The following is a 12,029-nucleotide window of genomic DNA, read 5'->3' as shown; positions in this document are numbered from 1 at the left end:
TGGCAGTCCAGTGGTTAAGACTCCCCATGCACGGGGCACGGTTTCGACCCCTGGTCAGGGAACTAAGGTCCTACATGCCAAACAGTGGGGCCAAAAAATTAATAGAATTTAAAAAAAATCTTCATTATAAATACATCAATATCAGAGATGGTAAAATGTGAAATAATGTGACTCTTTAAATCATTAAAATATGTTATTAAGAAGAACCACCTGGTAAAATTAGTGATAACCTTTATTTCCATTTTCCTCAGAATATTTTTTACCATTATTACCCCCCAATAATATGTATTTTAATAATTTTCTGATCTATGAATACTCTAATGAGGGAGCAGATCCAGATTACTATTGGTGCCAAGATATCCAAAAAGTCCCGATCTTTCAGTGCATATGAGTAATGATCAATTAGAAGACAAAATCTCACAAGGAGACAATAAAAAAAAACTTTTCAGTTGTCTTAATCATCTTCAAATGTGGACATATTTGCAATGACAAGCTGGTTTAACCCATCATTCAGATAATATTTTTATATGTCCTATCATTTTTAGGATGTTGAGAGCAGATTGTACTTGAGACAAAATTTTAAAATATTTCAGTCCAGGAGAGATTTCTTCTATCTAAACCTTATTCAGAATATCCATTTGCAGCCTAGGCTGGAGACACTTTTGTCCTCTTACCCAAAGTATCCTGACTAAAAATAAAGATATCAGAAAATTAAAGTAGTTTCGTTAACAACCCCATATCTGGTTCTGTAGGCTCTTCAGAATGGGGATGGGGTCTCGTCTCCTATTTAATCTGGGCACTCGACTGCTGGCTGAGAGTGGATAACAAATCCTGATCAGAAACCTTATTTTACTATTTATGTTGCAGAGTTCAGATATGTCATCTTCAGAATCTAACATGATGTACGGATGAGACGATGACTTGATATGTGATGATGACACCTCAAACAATAGTGAAAATCTGGATGCATGATGCCTCCACCTAAAAATGGTCTATCCTTCTGTCTCCCTCAGTGGGGATTAACACCTAAAACTACCAACTCCCAAATAGGTGACTGTGTATGTGAACATCATTTTACTATTTTACTGTCTTTATTGGAATAACTTAACTATTTCAAATAGCTTCACTGTTCATTACAGGGCTTTCCCAAAAGACCTACCAATTTTTCAGTAGAAAGCATCAACAGTTTATGCACTAAGAATCATCCTTTCACTTTAAAATCCTTGCCTTGTAGCTTCCACAAATCTTACATTCTGAAACTATTTTATCTAATCCCAATCCCAGTCAAACCTTCAAACTGAAATATCTGCTTTAAACCAAATTCAAAATCTCTATAAATCCTAACTTGTTCTTTCCCCTCCAAAAGACAACCAGAGTTCATCAGAGGTGGCGTTTCACCCTCACTTCGGTAAGCAATAAACTGAACAGTTTCTTATCAAAAGGTTGGGGAATCAGCATTTGACACAAATATCATGGCTCACTCAAATCTACTAATTATTCAGACAAGTTGTGGTCTTTTCTAATTGTTTTCTTTACTAATTATTCAGACAAGTGTAGGTTATCCTAGCATACTAAGGTGTATGGTTAGAGAAAAAAAGTGGTCCTCATAAGAATGAGAGCCCCAATTCCACTGTCAACTTTTGGAAGTTTTGGTTAATAAGATGAAGAAGCAGAACATAAATAAAAGGGTCAAGATGCTAGATGCTATGGTGATGCCTGATAAAATGATGCTATTAAAATTTTATAATCCAAGGAAAAGGGACTCTGTAATTGTGGTGTATACAATTACAACTTAATTCGTTGTAATAGTGTGAATGTTCATTATTATTTCTATCTTTTCTGCCTCAGGCACTGTAGAAAATTATGTTTCATGTCAGTGGTTATTTTTCTTGTTGGTGAACAATTTTAAAAACATAAATATCCTACTTCTTCAGGAGAAAGACCAGCATTAATTTTCTTAATTACTTGCTCGCTTCGATTGTGACAGCTGATGTTGCTGGCGTTATTCAAGCAATTGTGTGGAGATGTCACCACGTAATTGTACAAGGCCATGAAATTCTATATTGAGACACATATTTTCTTTCTAATTGCTCCAGAAAAACTATGCTGAATGAAAGAACTCTTTTCCTTTGACTGTATCCTCTAATGAACTTAGGCCTTTGACTGCCCTTTTGCACAGAAGAGAGTTTATAACAGTATGAAATGCTACAGTAGCAGGTTACAAGTAAATTCTATGACTTCATTAAAATTGTCATTTAATATTAAATTAGGTCAGAATGTGTAAACATTTTTCAGCTATAGTTATTAGACCTTAAAAACGGTTTCATCTAAAAGCCTTCTTTGTAGCTGAAGCAATTCTCTTGAAGTACATTCTACTACAAACTAATTGTGTGATATTGACCAAAGCCATTAAAACTCTGAATATTCATGGCGAGCAGAAGCAGGAGAGGCTCCACTTCATAATATCTGAAATTCTCTTTCAGTTAGGGCCTTTCTTCTGTCATTTAAAGATGCCATTTAATATCATGAACCAAACACTGAAAACAATGCACCCAGGTAAACATCATATTGAAAACCGGTAAGTTTGAAATTTAAAAAAATGGAATTGAAAGCGAAGTATCAAATTAATGAATTATTGGTCAATCAATAAATTTATCTGCCAAAACCAAGAAATAAACAAAAACCATTAAAATTTTGATCTATCCTGAAAATAGATGTTACAGCCAATTGTACAGTCTTGAGTTTAAGTAATATCATGATCCCTAATACCCTACCAGTAGGCCATAAATAAATTACTGAATTTTCAAGAATGATAATTAGTAAACCTTCTCACAGCTCTCCTTTTGTTTATTCAGTCATTTGCAAGAATTTGGGGGAAGGAATATGGGGAGAAATATAAAAATTATATAAAAAGTATTTTAATAAAATATACTCCAATTTTGCAATCTAGAATCCTTATGAAATGATACTTTCTGGATAAAGTTTATGAAGAACTAAGAAACTGTTTCCTCTTAACATATTAAAGAGTTAAATAAAAACAGTTCAGATAGATATATTTCCTAAGTGAATTTTATAGCTTACCATCTTATCAGAGTATGCAGACTATAATTTTTTCTCAATGATTCAAGGCTATAATAATTTTTAAATGCAATGGAATAATATACTGCAATACAGTAATGCCTCATGACCTGCTGATGCAGATGGCGATGTCTGTTCTTACATTTAATGACCCTATACTATTCTGCTTTATGACTTTGCCTACTTTTCAAAGCTTTTTTGCCTTTTCCTCTTGCTTTTTTGCTAGTGGTATTTATTTTTCACCACATTCATCATGTCTGCTTAAAGCAACCCTTTCCCCTTTTCTAAGATGTAACTATGATTTTCAGTGGGCTTGGAAAATATATAACCAAATATATTAGATTTGTACTATGTAAAATCAGAAGCCGCAAGATCCAGAAAGATAGTGAAAAAACCGTCATTTAATGTTAAGATCTGGGTTAATATTGGCTATACGAACTTCAGTAAGTTTTTAACCATAGAGTATTTGCTTCCTCTACTGTAGTTGGGATATATTAACACCTGTCTCAGAGTGTTATTGTGATAATCTGATGAGATAACATATTTGAAGTCCCTTGTAAACTGTAAAGCTGAATACAAATGTACGACAGGGTCACTATCATTATTATCAGAACACGATTGCCATCTAATGGCTACCAAGCAGATAACAGGTACTCTAAGCCTTTCAAGGCAGAAAAGAGCAACAGCACCAGGGGGTGAAACCCAGGAAATGACTTTTGTCCCAATTTTGTCCTCACTATAGTGTTACTCAAACACTGTATTACAAAGGAACATTTTTCAGTTTTGTTATAACTGCTTTTTCTAGCAACTAAAGGTCATTGAGAGCTCTGTGAAAACATTAGGTAGGCACCAAGTCACCATGGTGTAATTTAAACCCTACTTCTGCCACTTACTATCTCTGCAGTCCTGGACCAATAATAACACTCTCTGGATCTCCATTCCTTCATTATCAAAGCAAGAATAGTAATAATTTCTAGAGAATTGTTGTTAGGATTAAATGGGGTAATCCAGGGCTTCCCTGGTGGCGCAGTGGTTGAGAGTCCGCCTGCCGATGCAGGGGACACGGGTTCATGCCCCGGTCCGGGAAGATCCCACATGCCGCAGAGAGGCTGGGCCCGTGAGCCATGGCCGCTGAGCCTGCGCGTCCGGAGCCTGTGCTCCGCGTGGGAGAGGCCACAGCAGTGAGAAGCCCGCGTACCGCAAAAAAAAAAAAAAAAAAAAAAAAAATTAGCTGAGGAATATGAACTATGGACAAGGAACTAGATTTTATTTTGGGATTAAGCAAGCTCCTCATAAAGCTCCTAGCTTTTGCTACACTGATGTGTTTACCATTTAGAATTTCTTCTGCTGAACTGGTAACACAATGCTACCAGTTGCTGAGGAAACTATTGATATCAAATAATTTATACCTTATAAAGACATGTGAGCAAAGAATTTTTCAGTTCTCAGTAACAAGAATTCCTTTATTTTAAAAAGGGTATTGACTGATTGACTGAATGATTGATGGTATATATATATACATATATATATATATATATATATATATATATTTTTTTTTTTTTTTTTTTTTTTTTTTTTTTTTTGCGGTACGCGGGCCTCTCACTGTTGTGGCCTCTCCCGTTGCGGAGCACAGGCTCCGGACGCGCAGGTTCAGCAGCCATGGCTCACAGGCCTAGCCACTCCGCGGCATGTGGGATCTTCCCGGACTGGAACATGAACCCACGTCCCCTGCATCGGCAGGCGGGCTCTCAACCACTGCGCCACCAGGGAAGCCCGATGGTATGTATTTTTAATCATGCAATTGGTTCTGTTTCTTTCTTCACATATGCTAGTAGTATACTCCAAGTAACATGTTTGGGTCTCTGAGGTAATACTGGTATACATTTTGTGTGCCAAACTTATCTGTGGCTTCATTTTATTTTTCATATCCTTCTTTAATCATTACCTTATTTTCTTGAATGATTATTTTGTAAGATGCTTAAATTAATAGAAAAAAATCCTAATCACAAAAATGTAAAACTACATAAAGAAAACTAGGCAAAAATATATTTCTGGTATTTTTCCTTTGACAGATTATGTAGTTCATAACATGCATTTCAGGGTAAATAAAATTTTCAGGGCACCTGTTTGAGTCTTAGAGATACTAAATGCTAGTAAATCTTGTTAGTACTTTTATTTTTCAAAAGGCTGTTGAGGTATATCTAACCAACATCACTGCTAGTATCTTGCATGACTCCATCTGTGGCAAAAACACCACCATATCAACATGAATAAGACAGTAAAGAAAGATAAAAAGTGGAAAGGTCACTAATATACTTTTTAATTTATCAAATTATAACTGATAGCATCTCCTATTTTTTAATTAAAAAATAACTGGTCATATGTGTATTATAAATGATGCATTAAACAGAAAAACAGTAAATATAATAATTTACTACAGGGGAAATGGAATATCTGGTATTAAACAAATTGATAATCCTATGTTTAAACATGATGCATATTAACTGAACATAAAAAAATTTCCAGAAAAGTAATTTAAACATTAATTGAAGAAAACATAATAAAAGACATCTGGAAGGCTTATCCACAGGCTTTTTAATCTAAAATCTTAGCTTTTATATTAGAATTTAAAAGATAGTATTAGATAATGCCAAGATCAGAGTAAGTTATTCAGAATAGTTGCTTTTATTTTTTGTCCTTAAGGCAAGTCTCCTTTCGGGAACTCATTTTGAATTCATACACCTTTTTTTCATTGAAATTGTCCTTTCTTGCTTTCATTAAAAAAAAAAAAGATAATATCCACTTACTGCACTTTAAAACAGATATTTTATTTATACTACTATTTATTCATACTACCTCTTTTTTAGGAAGGAAGTGTGTTAATTTAGGACTCCATAGATATATTTACATATTAAAAGGATTCATGAAACATTATTCATATTGTTCACTGCACTGGTCAACTTTTGAAAATCTAACTGAAAACTTATAATTCATTTTTAGATGAAAATACAGATAGCAAGAATCAAATAAGAAGAACATTAAAAGATGTCCACAGTAACATAAGTAGTAGAATTAAATGGTACCATTATTTTAGTGTTCAGACTTTTGAAAATGACTTTTATTTAAACCAGTATTTTAGAATGTTTAGTATTAATGAGCTTTTTACCAGTATCATTTATCAATAATAAGCTTCTTATATTCTGATAAAACCTTTAATTATGTTGCTTAAAAAAAACCAAATTGTATAAAACCAATTCAACCAAAAATTCTTCTTTCTGAACTAATGTACATAAACAGATATTTGTGGCTTTTTTCAAACCCCATAATGTGACATCCAAAGTGAAATAGGTTTTCATTTTATTAAGTAACATTAAACAAACCCAAGTCACTTTAAGGACTATCTCACTTATTATAACTGTACTTCAGATATGCAAAGTAACATCATTTATCTTATGAACAATTTGGTTACGTCAGTTGATTCATAAGGTGCCCTAGTTCTGGTTTCAACCATGTTATCTACACCTTGAGGCAGATTCAGGAGATTCATCATATTTGTTATATCATTTTTTAAAATAAACTAATAAAGTTCATTGCACTCATTATTTTATAAAAGAGAAATTAAAGTTTACAAATGTTCATTTTTGTTCCCAAGCAAATAAATTGAGCTAACTCTTTTATATTTTAAGGCATTCTTTGCTCTTTATCATGGTTGCCTAACAAACACAGCTGAGATGTCTATGTTGTCTATAATTCTGCTTACTTATTACTTGGTTTTATTTTTATTGTGAAAATCTTTAAAAATACCTAAAATAGAGAAAACATTACAACTCATCAATGAAAGTTTCACCCCAAGCACCTATTTCTGAGCTTTGATAATTTTCAATAATTTACCAACATTGTTTCATCTATTCCCTCCTCCATACTGTTGGTAAAGCAAATCTCAGATACCATATTATTTCAACCACATGCGTCTCTATGAAGAGTTTTCCTCAAAGACAAAACCAAAGAAAAATATTTAGCACCCAACAAAATAAAAATAATTCTGTGATAATAATTCCATCACTACTCAAACTTCTCTGATAAACTCTGAAATATATTTGCATAGTGTTTTATGTTTTGACACAAAGATGTCACATGGCATTTGCTCTTTTAATCTACAGTACCCCTCCCCTTTTTAACATGCCATTTATTTGTTGAAGAAACCAGACCATTTACCCTGTAGAATGCCCCATACCTATGTTTGCTTGCTGGCAATCCCATCATTCCATTTAACATTCCCTCTCTCCTCACCCCAATATTTCCTGTAAAATCATTATTTAATCAAGAGACAAATAGATTTAAGTACTTGTGGGCAGGAGTGGTATTGCTGTGTACTTCTCTAGTCATTGCATTAAGAGGGACAAAATGTCTAGTTGTTACACTTGTAGTGAAGTTAGTGATCAGTGACTTTAGGTACTGCCTGTCTAATTCATCACTGCAAAGTTTTTCACCCTTACAATCATGCTATAGCACATACCGACACCATCATTATTCCTTTTAATGACTGCTTAGTGTACCATTGTATATTCAACCAATGTCCTATTGAAGGACATTTGAGGTTTTCCAATATTTTGTTTTTGCAAGTATTTTGCAATAAATCGTTATTTGCATATATTAATTTGTATATTTCCAGTGTGTTAGGATTAAATTACTAGATGTTGGATAGCTGGATCTAAAGATAAATGTATGTATAGTTTTGCTAGATACTGACATATTTCCCACCAAAATGTATACATTGTCACCATGTGTGACTCTTTCAATATAAATACACATGAATGATGAAATTGTATAAGGTACCTGCATAAAAGTGAGAAAAATCTACATTTTTAAAAGAATATATGTCAAATCAACTGCAGGAAGAATGTCTCAAGAAATGGTTATCCTAAATATACATTTAAGCAGAAAAAAATTTTATTTAGCTCCTTTTTGATATTAGCCTAAAATAAGAGTGTAAAAAAATACATACATTGTTATTTCCTTCTTTTGACAATTGTTACTATGACATTATTTATAATATAAAAATACTGCATGAACAAAAATTCATCATAAAATATTACAGCTGGAAACAACCTCAGAGATTATGTCTAATTCCTAAAAGTTAAAAACATGGACAATAAATTCCAAGAGGTTGGTTTTCTTAAATGTATGCAGTATGACTCAAGATTTTAAAGCTTTAATGTTACTTCTACTTTAACTTGAAAATGACTAAGTTCAAGGTATTATTAGTAGTAAAAAATAAATAAATAAAAACTTGCCTTTCTAGTCAAATATCTAAATTTGAGTGAACAATTAATTCCTATGTCCTACAAAAGGAATAATTTTGGTATTTGAAGACATTACACTTTATGCCTTAATACAAATTTAAACTATTACAAATATAGTGGGCTCCCTTCTTTATTCATTCAGCAAGAATTTATCTCACACTATAACCCTGTGTGTGTGTGTGTGTGTGTGTGTGTGTGTGTGTGTGTGTTTATGAGTGTGTACTTATGGTTGCTATTGGTAATTACTAATTTTGAGGTCAACCTTATCACATTAACATTAACCACCATAGTTATTACTGAGGTGGCTAAGATTTGAAAGAGTAAACTTGGTCCACCAAACTTTCGTTTGGTTATATAAAATAAATGAAAAATGGGATTATAATTGTTGTCTCCCCCCTGCCAGAAAAGAAAATATTAACTTTATCATTAACTGTTTCATTAGAATTTCCCTCTTTGAAAGAACTTTTGTTTTACAATTTTTTCTTATTTAATAATTACCTTCCAACCAAATTTATATTTTCATAATAGATTGTAAGATCACCAGAATAATGTGTCCAGGGTACCTAGCATGTGCCTTGCACACAGAATACAGAAACTGGGGATTGAAAAGACTGAATGCAGCCTAAACAATATTTAGCTTATCAACGAAAGCTAAATGACTTGGACCGGAGTTGTATGATATTGTACATTTATTCAATATTTACCTGAAGGATGAAGATTCTGTTCCTCTAAAAATTCCAAATCAAGCATTAGATCATCTTCATCCAGTTCACAAGATCCCAAATTATTCAAAACATCCTGAAGAAAAAGCAAAATCAACAGTCAGAAACCAAAACTCTGAGAACCTGAGGAAATATCCACATGTAGATGCCATGAAGCGAAAAAGTACTCAAAATTACAAAGGAAATGCTGTAACTGAACCCCAGAAATTGTTTATTTTATGAGCTTTAAAATTATCAGCCCAATAAAAATTTCAATAATTATAAAAATTTTAACTTCCATTAAAAATGCACAAAGAGGTTTTTCAAATGTATAGAAGTCTGTGAACTAAAACTTTAGATTCTTTTTCTAATATTTATCTTTCCAATTTGTGTAACAGTCTTCCGACACATTTAATGAATTGTTTCTCAAACTTTGTATACAGTGCCAACACTGAAATATTAATTTAAACTATGCTTGGAAGGGAGGGGAAATCCAGTTACTGTTTCCCAATCATTTGCTTTAGATTAGGAGGAATGAATGGGAGAAATAAATATCAATTAGATTAAAAATTATTGATTTTCATAAAGTCATAAATATCAGAGCTAGATCATGTTACCCTTTCATTTTTTCTCAAGAGGGCAAATAGCACAGTAAACTCGAAGAGTATATTGAGAAATCTTGAGGGAAAACAGTGATGTGCAGAGGTAGAAATTCTTGAAGGAGGAATACAGTCGTGATTTGCATATCTGTATATAGATTGGTAGTGAATATGTTAAGAAAGCAAGAATTTACTCTTAGAGACTAGGATGGAAATAACAAAAGTACAAAAAATAGAACATCAAGAAAAACAACCTAAATGTTAAATGATACCACAACATTTCGGATTACTTTGTCCACTGATTTGAATGTTACCATAATTTATATCTAAAGAAGTAAATATTCATTAGAGAAAGCCTAATGACGTTGTCAAATGGACACCTTAGTTCCTGGGATTGAAAGTAAGGATACTGTAACTTTTAAATAAACCACTCTCACTGTAAAAAATAGAATTAAACATTATTAAACTTTAGAAACACATGTTATCTGTGAATAGAGCACCGTAGTTTCAAAGGTGATAAATATTGCCAAATATAAGTGCTTTTTATCTGTCAATGAAAATTATAGGGAACGATTACTATAATGGATTGCATTGTATTACATTGTATCTGTATTAATTACAAGGGATCTAATAATTTAAACTATAAACAAAATCAACTGTTTCTTGGAAGTTCTATGATATAATGTGGCAGGGATAACCAGTGAGAATAAGTTGCTTATGTATATAGCAATAAAAAGATGTTATAAATATAGGCAACAAAAGATAGGCTGCCATTCTCAAAAATTCAAAACAGAATATTGAGACAACAAAAGAAATATAACTGAAGTTGATTGTGGAAAATTAAGAGTTTAGAAAAGGGAGATGTTATAAGGATACTAATATTATTAGGGTTTATTAAGCAGTATCCAAATAAGAGAATTTTAGTCAGGTAGTCAAGAATACGTTGGTAAAAAAAATTGTTTAATGGTGAAAGTGTAGTCATTGATACAGCTCCAAATTAGCCTAAACAATTTTATACTTGTATTTTGAATTTCATTGACCAATATTATGGTCTTAACTGTTTTCATCCAAAATTCATAAACTGAAGTCTTAACCCCCAGTACCTTGGAAAGTGATTATTTTTGAAGAGAGTATCCTTAAAGAAGAAGTTACAGTTAAATCAACTCACAAGTGTGGGCCCTAATCTAATATGACTGGTGTTCTTATAAGAAGAGGATATTAGGACAGACAACGCAGACAGAGGGACAACCGTGGGAGGACATAGGAAGAAGGCAGCCATCTGCAAGCCAAGGAAAGAGGCTTCAGGAGAAACTAAACTTGCCTACACATTGATCTTAGACTTCCAGCCTCTAGAACCACAAGAAAATAAATTTCTGCTGTTTAAGCCATCTAGTTTGTGGTATTTTGTTATGGCAGCCCCAGCAAACTTACACAACCAACACCACTTAGAAAGCAATGAAGATCGGAACAAAGGAAGTAAATGAGTGCCTGGCATATGTTTTGGTAATTATGCCAAGTAAGGACATCTTCCTCAATGTAAGCTTCTACCTTTTGCATAGCACTTCTCCCTTTCATTTGGAATCACCCCACTCAATCCACCTAGCTATAGAAGAAGATAACAGGTTCTTACACGAGCCAGACTTCCTGTCCTTGGTGGATGGTCCAAGATGAGCGTTTTAACCAAACTCGCTGATCACAGCCCTCTCAGAAAAATGAGAAAAATTTCTGTTTGGTGATAGATATTGCAAGATGCACATCACAGGGGCCTTGGATTTCATTGCTTGGTTAAGACCAGAGTAAGTCTACTGGAAAAATGACAAGTGTCATAGTAGTAGACCTTCTGGTTCCTGATTCCAGCAGTTCCTGAGGTCCAGCAGCATACATGATCTTTTCAAGGTTGGATTGTTCAACCCTCTTTTGAATTTTGACAGTTAATATATCCATCCTCAGTTTGAAAATAAAGTTTAAAAAGATTTTATCTTTGTAACAAGGAAATACTTAAAAACTCTGTCACCATTATCCCAAACATTTAATTGAAGAAAGTAACATCAACAAAGTGAACAAATTAAATCTGGAAAATTCATTACATTGTTTTGATTTTCTCATTTTGCAGGTGACCCTTGACATTCAGTCTAGCAGGAGCCCATCGACCACTGGTCTAGAGGAGGTGTTCTTCAATATACTTATCCTAAATTGCCTTGCTTTGATATCTTGCTTACAAAGCAACTTTCTTATTAATGGAGTGGAGTCTTTGAAGTTGGTGAAACATCATACAAAAAAGAGAGTAGATGCGGCAACGTGATGTTACAGAAGAAAAGTCAGTGTGAACTCACAGACCTAAAAGAAAT

At 33.2% G+C, this 12,029-nt stretch overlaps 1 protein-coding gene across 2 annotated transcripts in view; it reads right to left on the bottom strand.

The window, feature by feature from the left end:
* Positions 1-12,029, bottom strand: part of CCSER1 (coiled-coil serine rich protein 1) — a gene marked incomplete at both ends in the record, with an annotated part of 1,097,278 nt that overhangs the window by 975,544 nt on the left and 109,705 nt on the right. For both annotated transcript variants that reach the window (XM_082653728.1, XM_082653729.1), the window contains one exon: positions 9,086-9,179. In XM_082653728.1, coding sequence (XP_082509854.1) covers positions 9,086-9,179 — 94 coding nt within the window. The remainder of the gene's footprint in view (positions 1-9,085; positions 9,180-12,029) is intronic.

The sequence above is a fragment of the Grampus griseus genome (assembly GCF_964374135.1).
Source record: "Grampus griseus genome assembly, chromosome: 4".
Classification (NCBI taxonomy): domain Eukaryota; kingdom Metazoa; phylum Chordata; class Mammalia; order Artiodactyla; family Delphinidae; genus Grampus; species Grampus griseus.
The sequence above is the reverse complement of the archived record's forward strand: the minus strand, read 5'-3'. Positions and strand labels throughout refer to the sequence as shown.